Here is a 23,739-nt window from a genome sequence, read left to right on the forward strand (position 1 = left end):
TCGATAGTCGCTTATGTGCACTTTCAGCGTCTTCCAAAGAACAGACTTGATGTACTTTGGAGTACACGAAAGTTCTTTAAAATTATGGATTTCGCTTTGGTCTTAGTGCTGCTCAGTACACATCTAATGTACAGTACGAAGCCAACGTTGAATTCAGTCGTATATGATTTGTTTTAACGTATCAAAGTAACATTTTAACATTTTTTGTAATTCTGGGATCTCGGGTTCGATTCCCGGCGGTGCCTGAATTTATAACTTGTGTTGGGCAAGGCCGTGGTCTAGGCAACACGGAGTTTTCCTCCGTGGCATCCCAACAATTACTCCATTCACACACAGAAGAAGGCAATGGCAAACCACTTCTGGATCATCTGCCAAGAACGTATATGAACAGGTCCCAGTCCGAGAAAAGGATCGAAGGATCCTGTTCATATGGACCTGTCGTCAGACAGAACACTAAATAATAATAAGATGAGGTGGTCTAGCGGTTAGAACGCTGGCCTTGTAATCCTGGGGTCTCGGGTTCGAATTTATAACTTGTGTTGGGCAAGGCCGTGGTCTAGGCAACACGGAGTTTTCCTCCGTGGCATCCCAACAATTACTCCATTCACACACAGAAGAAGGCAATGGCAAACCACTTCTGGATCATCTGCCAAGAACGTATATGAACAGGTCCCAGTCCGAGAAAAGGATGGAAGGATCCTGTTCATATGGACCTGTCGTCAGACAGAACACTAAATAAAAATAAGATGAGGTGGTCTAGCGGTTAGAACGCTGGCCTTGTAATCCTGGGGTCTCGGGTTCGAATTTATAACTTGTGTTGGGCAAGGCCGTGGTCTAGGCAACACGGAGTTTTCCTCCGTGGCATCCCAACAATTACTCCATTCACACACAGAAGAAGGCAATGGCAAACCACTTCTGGATCATCTGCCAAGAACGTATATGAACAGGTCCCAGTCCGAGAAAAGGATCGAAGGATCCTGTTCATATGGACCTGTCGTCAGACAGAACACTAAATAATAATAAGATGAGGTGGTCTAGCGGTTAGAACGCTGGCCTTGTAATCCTGGGGTCTCGGGTTCGAATTTATAACTTGTGTTGGGCAAGGCCGTGGTCTAGGCAACACGGAGTTTTCCTCCGTGGCATCCCAACAATTACTCCATTCACACACAGAAGAAGGCAATGGCAAACCACTTCTGGATCATCTGCCAAGAACGTATATGAACAGGTCCCAGTCCGAGAAAAGGATGGAAGGATCCTGTTCATATGGACCTGTCGTCAGACAGAACACTAAATAAATAAAATATAAATAATAACACGAAATAAACGCAGAATGAGTTGACCACGTGTGTCCATATGTTGATTAAACTCGAGAGTCACCTGGCGGATTTGTGTGTAATCTGAAGTATGGGATTGATGCCATTGGAGGCTAAATTTGTGCTTTTTGAAATTTAATATAATCGGTAATACCTACACAGCGGACGAACGAACTGTTGAGGTGGCATCGACATTAGCATTCCTAACTATAGGGTCTTAATGTCTCTGATGAATGGTAACAGTTCTTCGAAAAATACAGAAGTTTCGAAAATCAGTTCTTTGCATAATACGGTAACAAACTGACTGAATTATAATTTCGTCTTGTGACATCTGCGTTCGACTTCTGCTCGCTACTACAGAACAAACTCTGCTCTGTGGTTTTATCGATTTGGATCAACTGAAGAGGACATTAGTAATACAGTGAGAGTGCATTTGGAAAGTGTTTTGTACCCTCATCTTTTTTAAACGGTTTTCTTTAAACTTAACAGTTTAACGGAGACGTCTCAAGGACGTTTAATACTTTTATTAATTTTGTTGGTAATAGAGTGAAGTATACGCATTACATTACGTTACGTTATGACTCGCCCGTTTCTTTTGTTAACGAGAAGATAAGTAGGTTCGAGTCTGATGTCAGTTCGAGGGTTACGCTTCGGATTTAAGTCAGTAATTAAAAGTGCCCCGACTTTATTATTCTTAAACCAGAGTTTTACTTGCAATAGGCGAGTGGGAATTGAAACACATTTATGTATAAAATCTAATTTCGTTTCTCGTAAAGTTTTTAAATTTTATTTTGTACTTCCTCTGAATAACGAAACTTTGTCAATTAATTTCGCGGTTAAACTTAAAGGCCCTGCGGTTTCTGGCTTGCGTGCGTGGCGTTACACCCGCCTTCCGTATCGAAGTTGCTTCGAAAGCTACAATTTGTAGAAGCAGCTGTGTGCCCAGCGACCATTTCCCAAAGTAGCAATAACCTATTGATCTTTGTAACAGAGACGTATTGCGCGTTTTCTGAGATAGGAACTGAAGCTTAAAATATGATTTATGTGAACGTCATGGTTGAAGGAGTTAACCGAAACTGTTGCAGGGCTGCTGATATTGTTAGTGCATTTTGATGTGACCTGTATTCGACTCGCGTATGAAGACGCCAGACCGTCGTGATGGGATTTAAAATGGCAGAATCTCGTTTCAGCTTTCTCGTATATTTTATGTGGTATGCGTACGATGTATTCCGATCCGATCCGGTGATGTAGCCAGTCAGTCTTCTTCTTCTTCTTCTTCTTCTTCTTCGTCCCCGCCGTTCCATTTTCGCTGCCAGCAAGTTTCACTTACTGGAATTTTCTGCTTGGAAAATTCGAGATCAGTTTCTCATCCCCCCACCTGCTTCGTGGTCAAGGAAACTGCAACGATTTGCCTGTGCAAAAAATCGGATGTGAGGATAATTTCCGTATTCATTTTTCTGGTACATTTTGACGAAGCGAGTAAATACAGACCCGAGGCCGCATGACGTCAGAGGTTTAGATGATTTTCTGTTTTATTCATTTATTTGAAGATTGCCGTCTTCTGGGTTGCGGCTTGTAGTTTGGCCGAAGTTCTCTGACGTTTCAGAGGTATTTGCTGCATCCATCATCAGGACGATCACCGTGATGATGGAGGCAATAAGTACCTCTGAAACGTCGCCAAACCGCTACTAGACAACACGGCTCAGTGTTCGGTAGCTCTGACGTCATCAGTGGTCAGATGAGGTGTGCGTTGATGCGCGCATCGTCAGTGTCCCGCCCGGTCGTCGTATTGCCGCGGGTACCTGAGGGATTTCTGTTCAGGGGAAAAAAGTCGGATTTCTACAGCTCAATACTCACGATTGGTTGTCAGTGATCAATTTACGTATATATTCAGTAAATAAATTTGGGAAATATGAAGAATAATTTGACTCCTGCCAAACTGAAGCGATTTGAAGGAGTCTGACTGGACCAAGGAGAAGCTCGTTTCTATGTGAGACAAACATCTCGTTGATATCCGCGAAGTATTATTGTCAATTTATTAAATTTAGAGGGGGATGCATATTTGCAAGATGTACGAAAAACGAATGCATGTGGTGTCTGGACAGATTAATTAGATGTTGATTAACTTTAATTTAAAATGCTATTGAGGCCCCCCCCCCCCCCCCCCCGGCCGGATGATAAAACCAGTTATCTGCGGACGAAAACTGGGCTCGAAACACGACAACCGTATAGTAAAACCTCCTGGAATGAAGGTAACAGCACTGCGCATGCGTACCGCGGTGTGACTGATGTCACATGCGCCTGTTGTTACAGTGAGCGCCTATAAAGACGTGGGAGGTGGGAGTAACATTGGTGTCATTGTGCAGGGTCATGACATGGCGTGAACTTTTTAAAGCATGCAAATTTCATGCGTAATTTTTGTAGAATGAAGGGCAACATGTCGGCTGCATGAAATGTTTTTCCTTAGACACAAATTTGCTCTTCCTGGATTAGATTTTGCTGTTTTGATATTGGGCGTAATGACTCACGATAACTTATTACGTGGTACATTTCGGGCAATTTTATCAAAGAGCTCAGGATGGGCTGATCTTGTAGAACGGCTCAGATGCAATAAATAATACATCGTTGAATGTGGAGACTTTTTGGGAAACGTCCACGTGGAAGACAGAAATGTAGATGGGAGATTGACGTGGAACTGAGTCACGGAGAAATGGGTTTTGAGGGTGGGAACTGAATGCGCGGCCATGCTTCGGATCATGGCCGACGGACCTGGCAGGTTGCGATAAGACCTCGCGTGCTGAGGATGAAACCGGATGCTCCGCGGCTTATGTTCACTGTCCCCCCCCCCCTTCCTCAAGGACAAAATGAAAAAAACTTTGTGTGTGTGTGTGTGTGTGTGTGACCCCCATCTTGGTCGGATCCCACGTTATGGTTTAGGTCCTCTCTGGTATTCGTCGTCTTGCAGAGGCCACGTAAGAGTCCATTTCTGCCTCCGCCCTGGCCGTCCAGGCAGAGGCCAGGGTGGTCAAAGATCGTACCTGGAGGCGGTGTGCGTAGTCTTGGCAGTCTCAACCCAACGGCTGGCGTCGAGTATCGAGCGGGAGCTCATCGGAAGCCCACGTCGCCCTGACGCTGGGATCATAAACGTTTTGCGATCCCATTTGCGAAGGCAGAGTCGCCACTACCCGGTAAACAACGCCGTGTGTTAAAGGCGGGTGCATATGAGTTCAACTGGTGACCCGGAGAGCCACATCGGGCCCGAGACTGTTTGTAACCAAGACCGCAAAAATTAGTTCATTTCAGGTTATTTTGTGCAAACCCTTTTGCCGAAATCCGAAAAAATTTGTGAACTAATTCTTGATTCTTATGTGGCCTGCCGTTTCAGATGCAAGTGCTATTGATTTTAAGACTAGGAAGCAAATTTAACTCTCTTTTTTTTTGTAATTTATGCAGATACAGAAATAAATTATGTTTGAGGAGAAATTTTGATTCGTTTGTCATTTTTGTTTCTGATAAAGCATTATTGAAGTTGACGAAAATTGGGTTTTACTTTTCAGACGTAGTGCCAGGAGAGGCTTTTTGACCCCTCGGCCCGAGGGGAAAGTGTTTTTTTTTTCTTTTTGATCCGAGGTAGGCCATTGACGAGTGAACTGATTTTTTCAGCGTTGTTACTTATTTCTGTCAGCGCTGATGATGCTGTTGGATGTGAACATGTGAACTTGGCGCTCACTGTATAATGTAATTAGTTGAAAAAGACTTTAAATGTATTTTTATTTTTCGTAGAGTTTTCCGCACTTGCCAGTTCACTAGACTCGATCCCAAGACCTGTGACCTGAAACCGACGTCACGACCCACACGAACGCTTTGTGTCGACAGTGCTTAAAAAAACAATTGCATCACAGAGGCCAAACCTGCGTCCGTTCGCGTCTCCATGGAGATCATAAGCCCATGTAGTTGCAGTTAACCTGCAGAGTAGTAAGAAGTAAACAAAAATAAGTTTGATAAGACTCAGACTGCACAGTGAATTGTTTCCCTCGTGTTCGCGCTCTCCTCACTGCGCATTTGTTTAATTCTTTAGCTGTCCATTTTGATTTACGAACTCCTCCACTGATGTGGCGTAAAATTGCTTTGTCGACGTAATTTGTAAACTGACTGTCTCCAGAATTTCCCTGATTTGACGAGGCAGTGATTAAAATCTTTATTTAAATATAAAGGAATGTTCTTCCTAAATTTGTATGGCTTAAATCAGCATGTTTTATAACAAATCCTAGGGGTTCACAGTCTTTTAGGACCCAGAGCTACGTCAGCCTTTCTCACTGGCCAATGAGGGCATTATATTTAAACTTGGCGGCAATTTATCCTAATCAGTTATTCTGTTTAACAAATTAATTAATTTGTTGTTTTTATTAAGTTTTAACTGAAAACACGCAAATATTTAACTTCGACGCCAACAAGCGAGGGCCATCTATATTAGAAAACTGTAAACGGGCCGCAGATTGAGAACTCCGAGCGTTTGTTCTGAATTGAATTCTTATGTTCGTTGTTCGGGGCGATGTCACCGGGGTTACAACTCACTGACACGAGACCAGTATCAATAATTTTGTCCCGTTGTTTGTAACGGGTCGTTCTCCCAGTCTGAATTAACTCTGGGCTCGCAGTTCGCGGCATTCACCCCTTGTGACCTGTTGCGCGTCTGTTCTGTGAACGCGTGTGTCACCTGGTCTAGTCAGGTCAACGGCGTGTTTTCCCGCCCGTTCGTCGGATGTGGTGAGGACCTGGACAACCTCCTGACGCGAATAAAGAAGGACGGAACGTGTACAAAACCGAAGGGGCTGCTTAGTTATTTGGTCTCTGTGGACAGATGTTTTAAGGACCATTCATTTGTTTCTCCCCTTTTCTTTGGCATTTGCCCAGAATTGTGGATTACCCTTTAGTCTCTTGGTGTCTCTGGAGATTTTATTTTCGTTCAGAGAGCGTGAGATAAAACTGGAAAAGTTAAGAACAGCGGTCGACGGGACAGCAGACAGTTGGCCTGTGTTCTGAGTACTGGACATCCCTCACGCACATCCTCCAGGCCTGTCAGCCACTACAAAATGCAGAACAGCGAGAGTTCAGGTTTTCACTGCGGTGACTTCGAAGATTGCTGTCTCCTGGGTTGTTGCGCCGTGTTGTCTGGTTTACCGACGTTTCAGAGGTCCCTGCTGCCTCAATCATTAGTATCGTAAAAAAAGGTTGCGTTCAATTTCTTTTAAATTTATGATCTACATAAATCTTTGTGATCAACCTTGTGCAGTTAAAAAGCGTCTTCAGTTACGCGTGTAACCGTGACACTCGGAGGTCAGCCACGTGTGTGGAAGTATCGATGTCATGGCCTTCGACTTCCGATCTCTGAATCACTTGCACAGAACAATACGGTCAAGGTAGATGCCGATTCCCATCGAAGGTGTGGGCAGGCTGTTTGCATTGGTCCAGATGACGTCACTCCTCAAGTACCGATGACCTAATCAAGTGAAATGCTGTCTCTTCTCGCCGGCCACTTGGACTTGCATCGCCTCTGGGGATGTCTGGACCTTTTCAGTGCCAGGTTCTTCTGCTCTGCGGAGTGCATCCAAAACAGTTCATCATCTGAGCTGATGCTGTCATGGCAGGTAATCTGTCCGTCCCCACTTTTCGTCTCTGAATCCGCAAAATGGATTTCGATTGCCGTGAAGCTCAAATTCAGTTTTCCGATTTTCTCCGAAAGCTGTCGTCACTCAAAACATTTCCACGGCACATAATGTCCCAAAGATGTAAAACTTTTTTATAGAACTACTTTTTTTCTGCAACGTAACGCAGTTACTGGCGTGCCTTTTCTTTGCTTTCTGTGGACGAAAATACACCGTGCTATAATAGTGATTAATTTAGCTAAATAATAATTACTGTCGACCCCGCTCGTAATTCTCTGTAACAGAAGGAGTTTATTGGGCGTTGACTATTGACGTATGCTGGACGTAAACTCACTGAATGCTGTAATTAAGCCTGTGTTCTGCATTTAATGACGTTTATTCAAGCGTTGGTGGTTCCATTGGCCACAGGCTCCACCCGCTCTTAACCTCGATGAAGGTGGGATCAGGTTTATTCGCCGACCGCTTTGCAAACCGTGTAGCTGCCATCTCTCTTGTTTCACCATCGCATTGCGTCGCAGTGTTAGCCTCAATCAGCGGTGCTTGGGTCCTCGTTGGTGCAGAGGCTCTCCGCGACTTTCCTCAGTCCCACAGTGCCCAGATATAGTGGCCCCCGCCCGCCCACAGCTGTTTCCCATTCACCCGCGACTCTTCAAGACTTACTGCAGTGTAATCTGGGAAATACCGTTCAAGGTAATAAGCCCTGGTCCGGCTGGAGCATCAGCATCACAGCGTCAGGGATGTGGGGTCATCTGGCTGGCGGATGACAAGAAGCTGGAAAGCCCGTTCCGTGGGAGTGGAACTACTTACGAACAATTTGCAGTGCATCCGGGTGTCGCCATGACGTGTTTACGTTTGAATGATTTTGTCGTTTTAATGTAGGCACACTCGTCCAAGTCTGTTTTGTTTATGTTTTAAAAGTGTTTTCCTTCAACTCGTCCCCAAAAGAATGCTTTGAATTGGTTCATAAGATGAGCCCACACGGGGAAGGTTTCGTTCGCCATTTTTCTTTTGTCATCCGCGAAGCCTCTTGGCACATTTTGATGAATATCTCATCCGACGTTCACGGCATTAATTGTCGGCTCCGTTTCGTTTTTGTGTGTGTCAGCTGTGATTTGTAGTTTAAGATCTAATCGGACTTGATCAGACGTGTTTTGGTACAGAAAGATGAACATAACGTGGCATATAGACGGAACTAAATTTTGTAACGTAGACGACCGTCGTCTGGGATTTTCGATTACGCTTCCCTGCATACCAGAAGACGGTATGTTCGTACTCGTCGCGCCGTGAGAACCTGAAAGGTCACTAGATTTGCTTCTAACATGCAGAGGCAGTCTGAATATTTAATGAAATGCAGTGATCGTCGTAAACATTCGGACTTACCAGGAAATAACGTCCTTAAAACTACGGTAATTGAACTCAGAATGTCGATCTTTCGTTATGAGGGAATTGACAGGGGAATTTAAAATCCATTTATCGTATTATACGCGTCTTGTCGTCGTTGAATACATGGGGGGAAAAAAATATTGTATGCGTACAAGTTCATTGAGCGACGTTGTCCACTTCCTCGGATGATACCGAAGATCGTCGAATGATAAGATGTGTTGTGGATAAGCGAATTGGAAAGGATATGTAAGTAGTCTATTTCAAGGTTATATATTCTCCTTTTCATTACTTACCCTGACTTCGCAAAATATGCAGAAAAAACGAAAAATGGCATTCGCCTGCTTGTTTAATCTACAAATTGGATTTGGATGTATTCTGATGTTGGTAGTCAACGTTAAACAATGGTGGCTGAAATAAAACGCGCGCCGTTCTGCCCGAACTAACGAGGTTGCGATGTACTGTGACGAAAGGGTTAAAAGAAATGAAGGCTTATGGTCCATTCTTCAACCCACGTCCAGGGCGCTGCATTTGGCCCTTCGGTATGCTCTGTGCTGCCTGCTTTCTCTCTCTCTCCTTTTTTATGGTGAAAAACAGTTAGCTGATGTAAGGAATAAGTTTTGTCATGTCAGTACTTGGCAGAGAACGTCGCTTTGAGCAACTGTTCAGCTTAATGAAGGACGTCAGATCGAGAACTGGGACCCTTTCCCCTGTGGTTACTTAACCACGCTACGTCAGCTGTTTCCAGTGATGTGGGATCGAAGCGTATATTATAAGATTGTAAGTTGTGGATTATGAGATTTTTAATTAGGTCTACATGTATAAAACTAGTCTCCCCTCATCTGCTTAGTCTAGGCTGTGGCGTGTGTCGATTCGCGTTCGTCCCGTACCGTGAATATTTTGAATGCGCAGTAAGTACGTCGCCTGAGATGCGTCTGAAGGTGTGTTTGCACTCCCGAATGGGTTTTTGTGTGAGGTGCCAAGTACGGAGGAATCACTGGTTATTACCGTCTTTAATCTACTTCGAGAAGCTGAAAATGGCGGTCCTGACGACACAGCATGCCTGAAGCTCTACCACCTGGTCTGATCTGATCTGATCGGCTCCTCGTCCAAAGTCTGATGGCGTGGCCGGTCAGTCTCCGAACTTCACAGTTAGGGATATGATATCACGTGACCGAACGTTGACGCACGGGTTGTCCCCATGTGTTGGAAGATGCTGAATGTAATGACCGAAACCTGAGAGTCAAACGCTGCTTTGTTTGTTCGTCACAAGCGACCACCCTCTGCAGCCATATCACGTACTTGCAGCTGGGACTCGGCCCTGAAACTGCAGAGCGAGCGATCAAGCGACTGCTGCTACGTGAATGTCGTCGAACTGTCTGTCGTGAAACGCTTCGTGGTCGGTCATTCAGACGCTGCAGCTCTTGTCTTACTTATTTTGTGATGGTTCTAATGACAGGTTTTAGCGTTAACGCGTTCGTAGAAATAGTGTTCCGTTTTGTTTGAAATTAATAATCAGTTTTGGCCACTGCCCATACTCTCTCCCACCCCACGCACAACCTTTCTTGTAGTTTGGTTTTAAACATCTTGCTCTGTATAATGCAAGCTCAGGGAAGTAAAAGCGTGTGTTTACTATATTTTACCTACAACTTTCGCAGTTATTGCTGTTATTATTATTATTATTATTATTATTATTATTATTATTATTATTCCATATATTCACTATTTTACAGGGAATTTACTTATATGTACCTGAGAAAAACTTTGTCCTTGAGGTACGTAATGCAGCAGCTACTTCTGAGACACGTTTTGTTTTTAATCCGTGTTACATGCATTAAATAGATTTCGCGTGAGGCATTATTATGCATTTTACATGAGCGTCTTTCGAATGATGTGTGATGTTCCTAGAATGGCGGTTTTCTGAAGTTCCCTAATGCCGTGTTCGCCCGGGATGTTGGCCAAATATTTTTTGAGGGATTTGGAGACAGTTCCAGTTGCTCCTGTTATCATTGGAATTACTTTTTCTTTTACTTATTATTATATTATCATCGCTGCGTTTGGGATACATGAACTGACTGGAAACGTGAAATTAAGCTGGATTAAGTTTCTGGACAAGATGTTCTTAATGTGGTTCTGCACATTCTTTTTATGTTCTCGTTAGTGTGTTCGTGTCTTGTACGTCTTAACAGATCACACGGCATTGAGAATTGATTTTTCCTCGTGTTTCGACAATTATTGACAGTGTCAATATATTTCCCAAATAACGACTTAAAATTAGTGGCACTGCTGGGTTCCTGGACTTGTCCATCGCCTATTAGCTTGTGCCGAACAGAGAGAACTTCCCGACCTCTGGCGAGGGAGTGTGACGAGGTAGAGTTTCCTCGCTCACTCTGTGGCCACAGTCATCCGACTGAAGCTGTGAAGAAAGACAGTGCCATCAGGTTTTGTCACAGGGAGAAAATTTACATCAAGTGCGTTCCTCTGAAACTTTGGGCACAAAGCCAAAATACTGCACCGCTGAGGACTCGAGAAGAGCCGTAGAAAACAGTTTAATACGGGTGCATTAACTTCTCCGATTAAAGGATTTTTTTTACAGATTGCAGTTTGACAATTTGTGCGTGGATCCTTGCCAGCAGAATCACCGTAATTAGGTGTCATTACGCACATAAACTTAAATGTGGACGTTTATGGCCTGCTACCTAATAAACCATTTGGTTTATTTGTGTTTCTGGTCTATTTATTATCTGGTAGACCTGCATTTTTTATCCATCGACGATGGTAAATGTTGTCTTTTACGCTGCTTAGGAAAACCTGTATTTTAATAGTTCAGCGCACCTGCTACGTTTTACATTTTTAGTTTTATCTTTATCAAAACAACTGTTTCTCCTGTACTGCGTGTTCCCCAAGCACCTCATTCAATGATTGCCGTAATATTACCTATGACCTATCATCGTGAGAGCCATTTGGAAAAAGAATGTGCTGTTGCAGTTCCTACAAACGGAGAAGTTACCGTATCCGTTTTCTGGTGCTTCTCCGGGTTGCCGAACGACGCGGTATTTTGGCAATGCGCCCGAAGCTTCAGACGAACCTACTGTCTGCACCATCAGAGCCAGCAGAATGAACGCTGCAGCCCGTGGTTATTACGAGCGAACTTGTGATCCGCGTCTGTCCATGTGGAAGCTGCGGGCATGAGACAGTGTGGCGAACGGGCGAGTGAACTCGGCGTCAGGCGAGGGGGCCTTCGAGTCGTCGGCAGTCATTTGCTTTTGTGTTACGAATGCGTCATGTCGTTGTGCTAGTGTAGGAACGAATGTGGTGAGGTGTTGATACTGCTGGAAAATATGGTTATAGTAGTCTGCGTTCAGCAAAGTGATCTGCGCGCTCTACTTGACATTGCTTTGTTTTCTTCAGTTGCAAATAATAAAATCTCTTGTACATATACCAGACAGAAAATGGTGGTCCAGAATTTTGGAAAATTGACCGTCTTGGTCCCTTGTGAGACTTTGTGTTGAGCTAAGTGCAGCTTCAGAAGAAACGGCTGTTAATTAGTTCCTCCTCGTCACATTTGAGCCGTCCTCATAATTCAGTTGTGCACGGTGTGTGGAATTTGTGCTTCGCTCGGAAATTTATGCGCCTGTGTTCGGACGGAAATATTAGTACGTGCTGGATGGAGACTTTGCAGCACAGACAAATTTCTGGCTGAAGCATTATGGATTTGTACTGTGCAGTGGGGTGGGGGAGAGGAAAATTTAATGACGACCATTGGTTACTACAGTAGGGTTGCGATTTGATGGCCATTGCGATCAGGACCGCCTCCGAAAGGCTCTGGCCGACATTACCAAGCGCTTTGCCGTTTGGTCTGTTTTTCCAGACGATTCTTTCCATCGCTAGTGTTCTGATATGTATTGTGACCGAGGTAAGCTTGCAACCGGGAGCTTCGGCGCCAGCTCCTCGTATGAAGAGCTGACGGTAGGGCTGCATTCTTCCGCCCGAGGTAGGGCTGCTGACGTCACACTCAGGTGGGGCCAAGATTCGTTGAACCGCGCCGCTACTTTGACATATTCTTGGTCGGGAGGTAAGTCGCAGACGGAATTCGATTTATCGAACATAACAGTCCCAGATTCGGGGCATGGTTGTTTACCTTCGATGTTATTCGATAGTAAAGGCGTTGCGATGGAATGATTTTTAAAAGAATTCTGTCGTAGAAACATCAACTCAAACAGTTCAGCCACGTGTGTTGCCAATTTATTGGTTATTTTATATTCTTGCGCTGTCTCTCCAGACGTTAAACCGTCCGGTTACACTTTTCCGCCATCAACTCACTTACGATGGCAGGTCTGGACTAAAACTTCTTCGGCGAGTGTAACTTTTTGTTGTTGAATTGGAAGTTTCTTGGCCGGGGGGTGACCCTGATCACTCATCCCCCATCTCGTGGCGAGGTTAAGAATGAGTAATAGCTGTACTGACTCTCCCCCTGAGCGCCTACGTGGCGCGTTTCAGGACAGCTTTTGTGCGAACGTGTGGGTGTGGTCACAGTTGTAAGAAGTTGATAGCGATTAGGTCATTAAAATGCTTCTTACCTCAAGGAATGAACCACTTGGACGCTCTTTCGTGTTCTTATGGGTGTGCGGACCGGCCGGTAGATGCGGACGTTTCGGAGACGCGCACTTTCTCCATATTCAGGGCTTTATTAATAAAATGAAATCTCAAAGCACAATCAGAGTGAACAAGACTTCTGCAGCTCACGCTCCGAGTAGTTCGCCCATTCTCCAGGCGAATAAGCCAAGGCTCTGAATGTTGTCAGAATGATGAGAGACGGAAGAAGGTAGCCGCGGGCAACAAGGAAAAATTGTTGGCAACTGACGATATTTGGGAGCTCCTTGTACTGCAAAGCGGAGTACACACTCTCCTACTTTTGCTGTTCATTGCCACCCAGTCTTAAACATTTTGTCTTTGTTCTTAGGCGCTATTCAACGGTGACACTATTTTGCTCTCTCGCGGAACCCCCCCCCCCCCCCCCCCCCCCCCCCATCCTTCGCCCTTTTAATCTTTGCTTGCCTTGTCCTACTTCCGTCGCTGGGGACTCAACGGTTGAAAATCATAAATGGCACTTCAGACGGCGCGAGAGATTAGCCTTGCCGTTGGTGTGACGTCATCGCAGTTTTGTTTTTGTTTTCCCACCAGTGTGACCTGCTGCTGAACAATGTTCCGGCGTCAAGCCTTGTCTAGACGTCGTGACGCGTAGGGCACGTCAAGTAATATTCTCTGAAGACAAAATGGAAGCCGTCGCACAAGTCCACGTTATTTGTATCGCGTTAGCTATTTCATCGATTGCGCTTGTGTTCTGATTAATGGTTTCCGAAAGTCCGTACCGCAAAGAAAACACCGCACTTCACCTTTACGAATATCAACCGGTTGATGCTGTTTAAGAAAATAATCGCGGTTTACAGTGTGAGAACCATACGAAACCCACTGAATACAGAATTTAAGAATTCCTGTTTCGTGTTTGACGTGATTTCGTTCAATAATCAGGTCGGTCACGAAGAATACAAGTTGCCATCCCCCTTGCCAGTGATATTCATGTATGATTCTTGCAGCAAATTGCCACAGAGTCGAAGTGTTTGCATACAGCACCATTCACCTACCTTGAAGACCTTGCCCCACATTTGGCAATGGGGAAAGGAAAATCATTCACGTAGCTGATCCCCGCCTCAGAAAATGTTGATTGTATTTGGCGGTCTTCCGTCTGATTCGCTTCTTTTAAGCGATGACGTGCCAGCTCCGAGACCAGTCATCGTCGTCGTAATACTCAGTGCACAGACTGTTCACTGGGCTGTATGATTTTCCTGCTTCATGAATGCGTCTCGGATTGTTGCAGGCGGCCGTTCATTGCCGTCGCATGAAGAGGCCAAAGGCGGTTCCGATGTGTCCCGTTTAAAGAAGCTTCATCGCCGTCGGTCTTCAAGCAGGAAGCGGAAAGGACGGCATGACCCGACTTCCGGCAGTCCAGCGACTTCGCGGCGAATCAGACGCCGCCAGCAAGGTCAGAACCTGTCGTCGTTCAAATTAGATTCCGGGATGGGCTCAAACGTCAGCCGGCATTCGGAGAAAGGTTTGTCCGGGCGTCGGACGCAGTCCAGCGGGAACTTATGCAACGGCAACAAAATCTTGGCGCCCAGCGTGGGCCGAATCCTCGTACCATGCAGCGGGGGCGTCGGTCCCAAAGATCGCAACAAGTTCTGTGGCTCTCTGCCGAACCACTTGGATTCCAAACACTGTGATCTCCCCGACGCTTGTTGCAATGGTAACAACAACAATGGCGAACACACCGTCCCCAAGAACGAATGCGACGACGTGGAGCTACGCCTCCATCCGCTGCCACCGCCGTACACCCTGGACCCCGCAGCGCTGCATGACCAAGGCTACGGGTCCGAGAGGTCTCCTGAGGAGGAGCACCCCCCGTCATTGCCCGGGATGCCGGAGCTGACCAGCAAGTACCCGTTCATCACAAGAGGTAAGGAGATATTTACGCTGTTTAATGCATTTCATCCACCACGCAGACAAGTCGCAACACTCATTTATCTTTCTGACGTGCGAAGGCTGACATCTCCTTCAGTAAACTCTGTGCTTCATTTAACTTGAAGGTACGGAATACTTTTATGGGGTCAGGGTTTTGGCACAAGCAACTGGCTGGAACATTGAACGGACAGGTTAAGCGGAAGTAACTTCGTGTGCGTCAACTCTCTTTGGATACAGACCTGCATCGTGTCATTTGACTTAACCTTCAAAATTATTTTCCAGGTGAATACGAGCTCAACTCTTGAAGTTGCAGATAATTTTCGCGTACCGTCCGCGATATTATTTTTTTTTTCTTCAGTCCTCGACAGATGTGTGACTAGCGAATGGGGCCCTCAGTAATGAAACGTTTGCCGACCCCTGATTTAAGGTGTGGTGACAGCTTCGAAGTATATGGGGTTCGCCGTTCGTTTCTTTTAGGAAACTTCTTTTTTCTGCATTGCATTTCACTTCGTAAAGATGAGACACGGGTGCTATTAGGAATGTGACAGTGATTTATTACCGTCAAGGGCGCGTTTTCTTTGACGCCTGGATAAAAGATGTGCACTGGGATGCCTTTCAATTTGAAAGGCAAATCTGCTCGTTCTCTGTGATCCACCTCAGATCATACGCCCATGAGGACAATGAGACAGTTTACAGCACTGGGAAGGATCCATATTTTGGTACCTGAGGGTAGGACAGTCACGTGTTAGGTTTAAACACTCTGGAGGTAGAGCAAACTTTAATAGCGGTTGGCTTATTCACATTTTTAAGAAGTGTTCGCCCAGGGACCAGGGCCACTAAAAGTAAGAGCTTCATATCAAGACTTGGAATGCAGGTTCATGTCAGTAAATTCTACGTAACGTCATGACGTGAACTTGGTCGAGAACTTTCTGGACTTTATGTAAATCTAACAGCACAGGGAACTGGTTTTCTGTTTCTACTGATGCACACCATACTGCAGACATGCGCGTTGATTGCTGTGGCTTCACACTGCAGAAGTCTGGGTTCAATGCCAGATCAGTCCACATGAGACTTCATTATTGCATCCATGCATGAAACCACAGCTTCCTTCCACATCTGATTCATCACTCGGAGTTATTCTGTTAGACAGTGCTGCATCAACTGTATACGTTCCACAGGGACACAGTATGGCCCTTGCGTAACTAAAAAGTGAACAAAAACCTATGCAGTTGGAGAAGCGTCTGCAAATACCCCAAGAACCAATACACCTCTTCTTTCAGTTCATAAGAAGGAATTTAGGAAATAAACGCACGAAGTAATAATTCTGGCGCGTACGCGAGAAAATATCCTTTGCGAATGGAACTAGTGACGTCATAGTTGCTTGAGCCAATGAACTACGTGGGTGGGTTACTGGCGCTTGTCCAACTGAATGATTGCGTCATCACGGTAAAGGCCTTGACGTCATTGCGCCTGGAATCAAGGTCATTTCGGTTGGGGAATTCGCCACCACACAGCCACTTGTGTGCGCAGAAACACACGAAGGTCGTTGTGCAAGGTGCCCGCTTTTAACCAAGACTCTGATATGTCCTCAGATTATAGTAAAACTCCCCAGTACCATTTTTTAAAATCGTTTCACGGGCGGACATGAAATCTTTTGGTTGTCGACACGTCTGAAACGCCTTATTTATCATGCGAGAATTGGATCGTAACTTGATGCCTGTCTCACTGGGGGTTATAATTTTTGGTGCAGTGCCAACCCACGTGGTCGGAAGAGACCAGACACTGACCACTGTTTTATACATTCGGAACGCTGCTTGGGCGAGTTTGGGTTATGGGACTCGGATGCCCGTAAGACGTAGCTAAAGGCTGCCCAGCCGTGGAAGAATCATGAGAGTCTTCTGAATGCACTTTCTCACAATGCGCAGTTCCGTTGAGAGTAGAGTGAATGCAGCGAAGACACGCGATGAAATCTTGGCGATTCACTCCTGCTTGAGGTGCCAGAACCGAATGGTGTAATGTCGTTGGAAGTGTGGAAGAAAATGCGTCTAGACAAAACTCCGAAAACACGCCCACGTTTTCGGAACAGGGCGCTAGATTTTGTTTGGGCTACTTCTAATCTCCGTCTTTCAGCAGCGTCGAACATTACGCCCTTGACAAACCCCAAGGCTGCCAACCCAAGATTTGTTGAGATTTCGGGTTATCATGACGGCGATTATTAAGACGATTTTTTTCTGGGGCGTTGCACCGTGTAGTTCGGCAGACTTTTTCCATCATACGAGAAGTTATTACTGCCTCCATCATCAGGGCGAGGCGCAACATTTCAGTTCGGACAGTCGTCGCTACCACATGTCGTTTGTCCATGACACACAGCGTGGCGTAGTGGCCGATCCAGCGACTCGTCCGTCGTCAAATGCTACTGGTACTGACTGCACTGTGATCAGGCGACCAGTAGCGTCTTCGCGTGGAAGTTCTGCTAGAATGCTCGTTGTTTATACAGCGCGTGCAGAACCGTTAGACAAACATGAACTATTCGAAGTGCAATGGGACAACATCTGTGCATTCCGCTCGCTCCAAGTGGACAGAGCGGGCTGTAGAAAGTCACGGATCTTCAGACGATCGATCGATCGATCGATGTGTGTACTATACTAGAGCCCATCAGAATAATTTCTCACACTGTTAGCCTGTTTACGAACAGCGATTCTCTCAGTGTACTGGCTAGAACGATAGTCTCTTGTTCGGAAGGTACTGGGTTCGAATACGGTTTTGGACTCAAGGTCGTCTGCCTTGACTGCGGTTATTACAACACATTAAATAAGTTATCAATTATTATTGCAATTGGGGCGTTCCGCCTTCGAAGTCATTGCTCTGTGGCTCCTTCAAATATTTATCAGGCAATACACAATTTCCAACAGATTGTTTCTATATTGGATCACGGTCGAATGTGCTGTTCTCTGCTCGCCGCTGGTACGCGTACTCTGGACGGCTCTGCCCCGATGTTGGTGAACAAGTGATCAAGTTATGCTCGACCGCATTTAACTGCGTCGATGTGGAAATGGCATTCGTCATCTGCAGTCCACTTAGAACGTAAGCAATTTCCGGTGACGGACGTGGAATCTGCGTTGTGAGACCGACGATCACGTAAGACTCTTTTCATGCATGGTACGAGGCTCGTCCACAAAGTAAGTTTCCCTGGGGCCGTTTACAGAAACAAAACACAATTTCATGGAAATATTTATTGCAACAGATACAGCAAGTGTTCAGCTATTTTTCAACATATTCGCCACCGGAATTGAGACATTTGTCATACCGTGGGACCAACTTTTGAATACCTGTGTCGTAGAAGTCTGCCGCCTGGGATTGGAACCACTGTGTGACAACCATCTCCGCCTCTCTGTCATTCTCAAAACGCTGACGCTGACCGGACAGGAATTTCTTGAGGTGTAGGAAAAGATGGAAATCACTGGGAGCGAGGTCCGGGCTGTAGGGTGGATGATTAAACACCTCCCAGCTGAACTCCTACAGAAGACTCGCTGTCCGTCGAGCCGTGTGCGGCCTAGCGTTATCACTGACCGCACTTCACAGTCGGCGGGAGCTGGAATAAAAACCTCCATCTTCAACAGCTGCAACGATTCTACTGTGAGAACTCGGGAATTACCGTTAGTGCATGCGCCATGCTACGTCATTGCTCTTTCACGTACGCACAGTCGCTTCGCGCAATATAAGGTTTGCTAGCTGTGGGATGAGTGGGAAACTTACTTTGTGGACGCGCCTCGTATTATTCATAAATTCTTCGATCAGAACAGTGCACCGCCCTCAGCGATTACTATCAGTAATTGAATTATTCTTCGTCAGTAAGGCGTTTGTGAAAGCAATGAACGGGTAACTGGCAAACACTGCTTAATAAAATTATACGGCACCAAGGAGAAATAGAATAAGACAGAATTAAAACCAAAACATAACCAGTCCAAACGTTTTCCCAAGAAGAGAAAGTTTCCTCAAGGAAGACATTGTTCTTGCTGGAAATGTCCAGAAGTCTGCACGTCATTTGCGACAGTGACGCACTCACCTGAAGAAGGACTGTCTTCTTCATGCACTGCCCACGCTGAAAGTAGCAAATTATCCCTGATGATGGAGGCAGCAAGGACCGGTATAAACTTCTACCAGACTCCATGGCGCCACAAGACTCGTCGCCGTGAAAAACTTAAATCCCACTAAAATCTACAAAATTGCATTTTCGGTCATTGATTTGTGAGAAGTGTGTGGGTTTGAAACCTGGTCTTTCACTATAACGGAAGAAGATGGCACGAGGAGGACGTTTTAAACTTTTTTTTTTGTATCCGTAAAATTCGAAATGTGACGTAAGATTATGGTTTCAGTAAATCGAGAAAGGGCGTGCGATTTTGGCCAAAGGATTTTTTCGCCGAGTAGTTGGTATGCCTGCAGAGTGCGAACAGTGGAGAAATGTTCGTGCGCTACCTGGTACGAATGCAGATTACGCGTGCCATCTACCGTGAAACTTTGCGTGAAGGTTATCATTGATTTGGATGTCAGTCACTTGGACAGGCAGAAATAGCTCAGGGCCAGGCAAAACAAAAGAGGAAGTAGATTGGACTGCGTCGAACTCGCCCTGTTATTAAGTTGTTCAAAGGGCTATAATTTCACGATTGCTTTGAGGACGTAATTGGTGATTGATCGTGTTCAAATTGAAACTTTTATAGAAACTCGGTGTGGGTAGAAAGAAATTGGCAGTAATTTATATCTGGGTGGGTGGTAGCTGGATTGGAGCGAAGCAAAGAGACGACTTTGAAGGATTTAGACATTGGTTCAATCTCGAAATCGCTCAGTGAGACAGCAGATCAAACCTTTTTGTTCTAGTAGTAGATTTCAAACCCCCGATTAGGAAACTCATTTGTCCAGGAAGTCGGCATTAATCAGCAGAAGGAAAGAGGAACACAAAACACTGCTTTATCTTAGGAATGACCCCCTGAACTGTAAAGAGCAGACTTTCGGTTGTCCCCAAGAGGAAACAATTCTGCCTGTTAACAGGCGTAAGTCTGCCGTCGATTCCAGGTCTCGGGAGCTCAGACGCGGGATGCATGAATGTGTTGGCCTTGCGGTCTTATCCCCATCTAGGGGGCTCTACCGCTTCTCTGAACAAGGATTTGGAAACTCGGCACAACAGTAGCTTCAAGAAGATTAAAACTGAGGAGAAGCACGGAAAACCGCAGTCAGAGTAGTCGAGTGGAAAGACCGACCACTCGTTGCGCCGACATGGCCGTCTTTTCAGGGACATCGTCGGGTGGCCCGATGAGCATCAGTCCGCCTCGGCAGCGAAGCTTTTTTAAATTTTCTACTGGAAGGACGGGACCGAGTCGCCTGCCCGAAAGTGTGATAACAGATCCGTCATGTGCCACCAGGAAGTACAGTCCAAGCAAAGAAAATTGGACCTGATTTAGACTTCCGTGGTAGGTGCTAATAATCGTTACAGGCATTTAAAGAATCGGTTGTTGATCACAGAAATCAGAACTGAAGATAACTAACTAGTACGCTGGCCTCCCTCAAGGAGAACGACGACCCACGAACATCTGACGTCGTTTCTCGACTTCTTACATACAAAACCAAGCGCCTTCACAATGTTTCTTCAGGTTGTGCCTTTGAACAGAATCCTGTCGCCTATTTTCGAAAGTTTCGACGATGTTTTTCTTGTACAAAATTCTTGAAATGTGCGCCGAATGACACAGTTATCGAAAACGTCTGTGTCTGTCACACGTTCCGGCACTTCGTGTGACTTGCTTAGAGAGCGAAAAAATCCTTTTTCTTAGCAGGAAGGTCCCTAAGTGCTCCGTAATTGTGTACAGACGCAATGACAAGCCGTAGATTTAAAATTGGAGGTCTGGAAGGGATAAACAAACCTCATTGTCTGCAACAGCGAGGCCTACACGCGCTTCTTCGTTAATGTATTTGTCACACACGAAGCAAAATCCCGTCGTCTTTTACCCCTGCCTCGTCACGAAGCTCTGCAAAACCGGCTGCTTCATTGTTCTATCGCTTCCTTCCTGATTTTTGCCCATTTGGTTGAAAAAAAAAGATTGTTTGAATTCAGAGGTTTCCTTCTCACCGTTTTATACCCGGACATTTTGGTTTGTGCGGATTTTCCTGATGTGACTGGCTGCTTGACACTTGTGTCAGGGGAAGTCAGGAATGTATGATTTCTGCACATCCCGGATTGTCCTGGTTTATCTTTCAGCTGCAAATCTGTCAATATTTGATCCAGTTCTTGAAGTGATTGATAGCAGCAAAAACGTTAATGGGCTCGTAGATTGTGTTTTTCTTCTGAGACAGGAAAACTTCAGCCCGGTGACGACCAGCGAAAGGTTGCTATATGTAGACCGGGATCTGAGCTTTTCACGAAGATGGCTGGGTTGCAGCGCCATTGCAGAAGACAGAAGACACCTGCATATTACTTCGTCTGTGAAAGTAAATCCTTTCTGTGCCAAACGGACAATTCAGTTAGCAAGGTCTGAGGTTCGTCTCCATCAGTTGCAGTACGTCCCGCACGCAGCGTGACAGTCGATTCGCAATCCTGCCACGCGACGTGTCTCACCGATCACGGAGAGCCGTAGATACGTGTTGGTGTTGCAATCTGTCGGTTGACACGAGAAACATGTTCATACGGACGAACTAGTGTTTCGTCTCAACACGCAGACATGATGACAATAATTACCAGAATTTTGTACTGTAAAATGTGAGAGACAGGTATCTAACCTGTGAATCAGAAAACGCTGGGGGCCAGTGGAGATGAACATTTGTGGTGGACAGAGTGACCCTGGGGCACGTTTTTCTCAGTATTATTCCACCGCTGCTCCATGTGCTCTCGTATCTACTGAGGACATACAAAAGTCATTTGAGGGCCAAGTTTGATAAAGATAAATCGCACGGAGTATGGCTTCCGGTAAAGGAGGCCTCAAAGGCCGTTAAACGTGCACGAAGTTGCAAGAAATGCCCCGATGGGGTGACGCAGCGCCGCCATGTTCTTTTCAACACTGGTTTTTGAAGTCACATCGGGTGTACATTATTCGGGAGGTCACAGGTTCGTACCTCTGGCTCTTCTACGGCCCTTCCCATATAAATCATGGCATTCCCAGGTCGCCATTCTTAATCTTGACCTTATTTTACCCCATTGAGCTAAACTGTGTACAGCTAATAATAGTATTATTAAATGAACAGTGTTGTTTATATGGGTGTGAACGTTTTATCATTATCAGGAAACGAACTCTGTCCGTCCAGTCACTTTACTGGTGAGTTACCCGTGTTCGTATTTGTGATGTTTTTAACATTTTTCGCACAAATTCTCGGTAATATCCATCGTCTGTTGTTTCTCATAACACGACGTTTCGGGGAATGGACCTTTCTCCGTCAACAGGTAAATTAGGGGTACGAAAGGGTTCGTACTTTGTTAGGTCCCTTAGAAGGAGCTTGTCCCCTCCCCCAGGGACCAACCCCCTCCAGTTCCACAACTCTGCATTTCACACACAGAGTAAAGATTCACGGTGTTTCCGTAACCCCCCCTCCCTTCCCCTTGCAAGAGACGGTGTTATACACCGATACAAAACAGGAGGCAGTTAATTTCTTCGTTACTTTAGTGTACGAATTGTGGCGATAAGTGTCGAATCGTTACAAAAATTTTCAAAACATTGCGCAACGCAACAAAATACACTAAGTAACCTAACCTAACCTAACCTAACCTAACCTAACCTAACCTAACCCAACCCAACCTAACGTAACCCAACACATGTTAACCTGACCACTAGTTACTTCCAACTCATTGCAATGTAGCCAAAAATAACCAAGCCATACGTAACATAAGGTTGACGTGCCGAAACGTGACATGCTGATCACGCGTACTCAAGCGTGACATAGCGTGACTAAGCGTGATCTACGTTCACGTCGTGACAAGGGATCACCATAAGTGTCGAATTGTGACGAAGATTTACAAAGCGTGAGCAAACGTGACTAAGCATGACAAGGCGTGATGTAGCGTGACTAGGCGTGATTTAATGTGAATTTGTGACGGGATGTGGTCAGAAGAGTCGAAATATGACGAATATAAGCAATTCGTGACCAAGCGTGACTAGTCTTGACGCAGTGTAACGGCGGGACGAATTGTGGCCGTAAGTGTCGAATCGTCACAACATTTTTCAAAACATTACCGAACGTAACAAAATACACAAACTAACCTCACCTAACCTAACCTAAGCTAAGCTATCCTAACCAACCTAACCTAACCCAAGGGCCAAGTTTGATAAAAATAAATCAGACGGAGTATGGCTTCCGGTAAAGGAGGAACGGAGCGATCGAGGGCCTGGCTCCAAGACCGTTCAACGTGCACGAAGTTGCAAGAAATCCCCCGTTGGGGTGACGCAGCGCCGCCATGTTCTTTTCAACACTGGTTTTTGAAGTCACAGGTTCGTACCTCTGGCTCTTCTACGGCCCTTCCCGTATAAATCATGTCATTCCCAAGTCGTCATTCTTAATCTTGACCTTATTTTACCCCATTGAGCTAAACTGTGTACAGCTAATAATAGTATTAATAAATGAACAGTGTTGTTTATATGGGTGTGAACGTTTTATCATTACCATGAAACGAACTCTGTCTGTCCAGTCACTTTACTGGTGAGTTACCCGTGTTCGTATTTGTGATGTTTTTAACATTTTTCGCACAAATTCTCGGTAATATCCATCGTCTGTTGTTTCTCATAACACGACGTTTCGGGGAATGGACCTTTCTCCGTCAACAGGTAAATTAGGGGTACGAAAGGGTTCTTACTCTGTTAGGTCCCTTAGAAGGAGCTTGTCCCCTC

General features: G+C 45.5%; 1 protein-coding gene across 4 annotated transcripts in view; it reads left to right on the forward strand.

The window, feature by feature from the left end:
- LOC110830649 (uncharacterized) overlaps positions 1 to 23,739 on the forward strand; it is a 138,381-nt gene that overhangs the window by 95,707 nt on the left and 18,935 nt on the right. For 3 of the 4 annotated variants that reach the window (XM_087344053.1, XM_087344051.1, XM_087344054.1), the window contains exon 2: positions 14,238 to 14,873. In XM_087344053.1, coding sequence (XP_087200179.1) covers positions 14,238 to 14,873 — 636 coding nt within the window. Of the gene's footprint in view, positions 1 to 12,244; positions 12,435 to 14,237; positions 14,874 to 23,739 lie in introns of those variants that run through there. The other variant, XM_087344052.1, reaches the window with a different exon arrangement.

This window comes from Zootermopsis nevadensis, unplaced genomic scaffold, assembly GCF_977971745.1.
Source record: "Zootermopsis nevadensis isolate Lab colony 2312 unplaced genomic scaffold, Znev_1.0 Znev_ptg000007l, whole genome shotgun sequence".
Taxonomy (NCBI): domain Eukaryota; kingdom Metazoa; phylum Arthropoda; class Insecta; order Blattodea; family Termopsidae; genus Zootermopsis; species Zootermopsis nevadensis.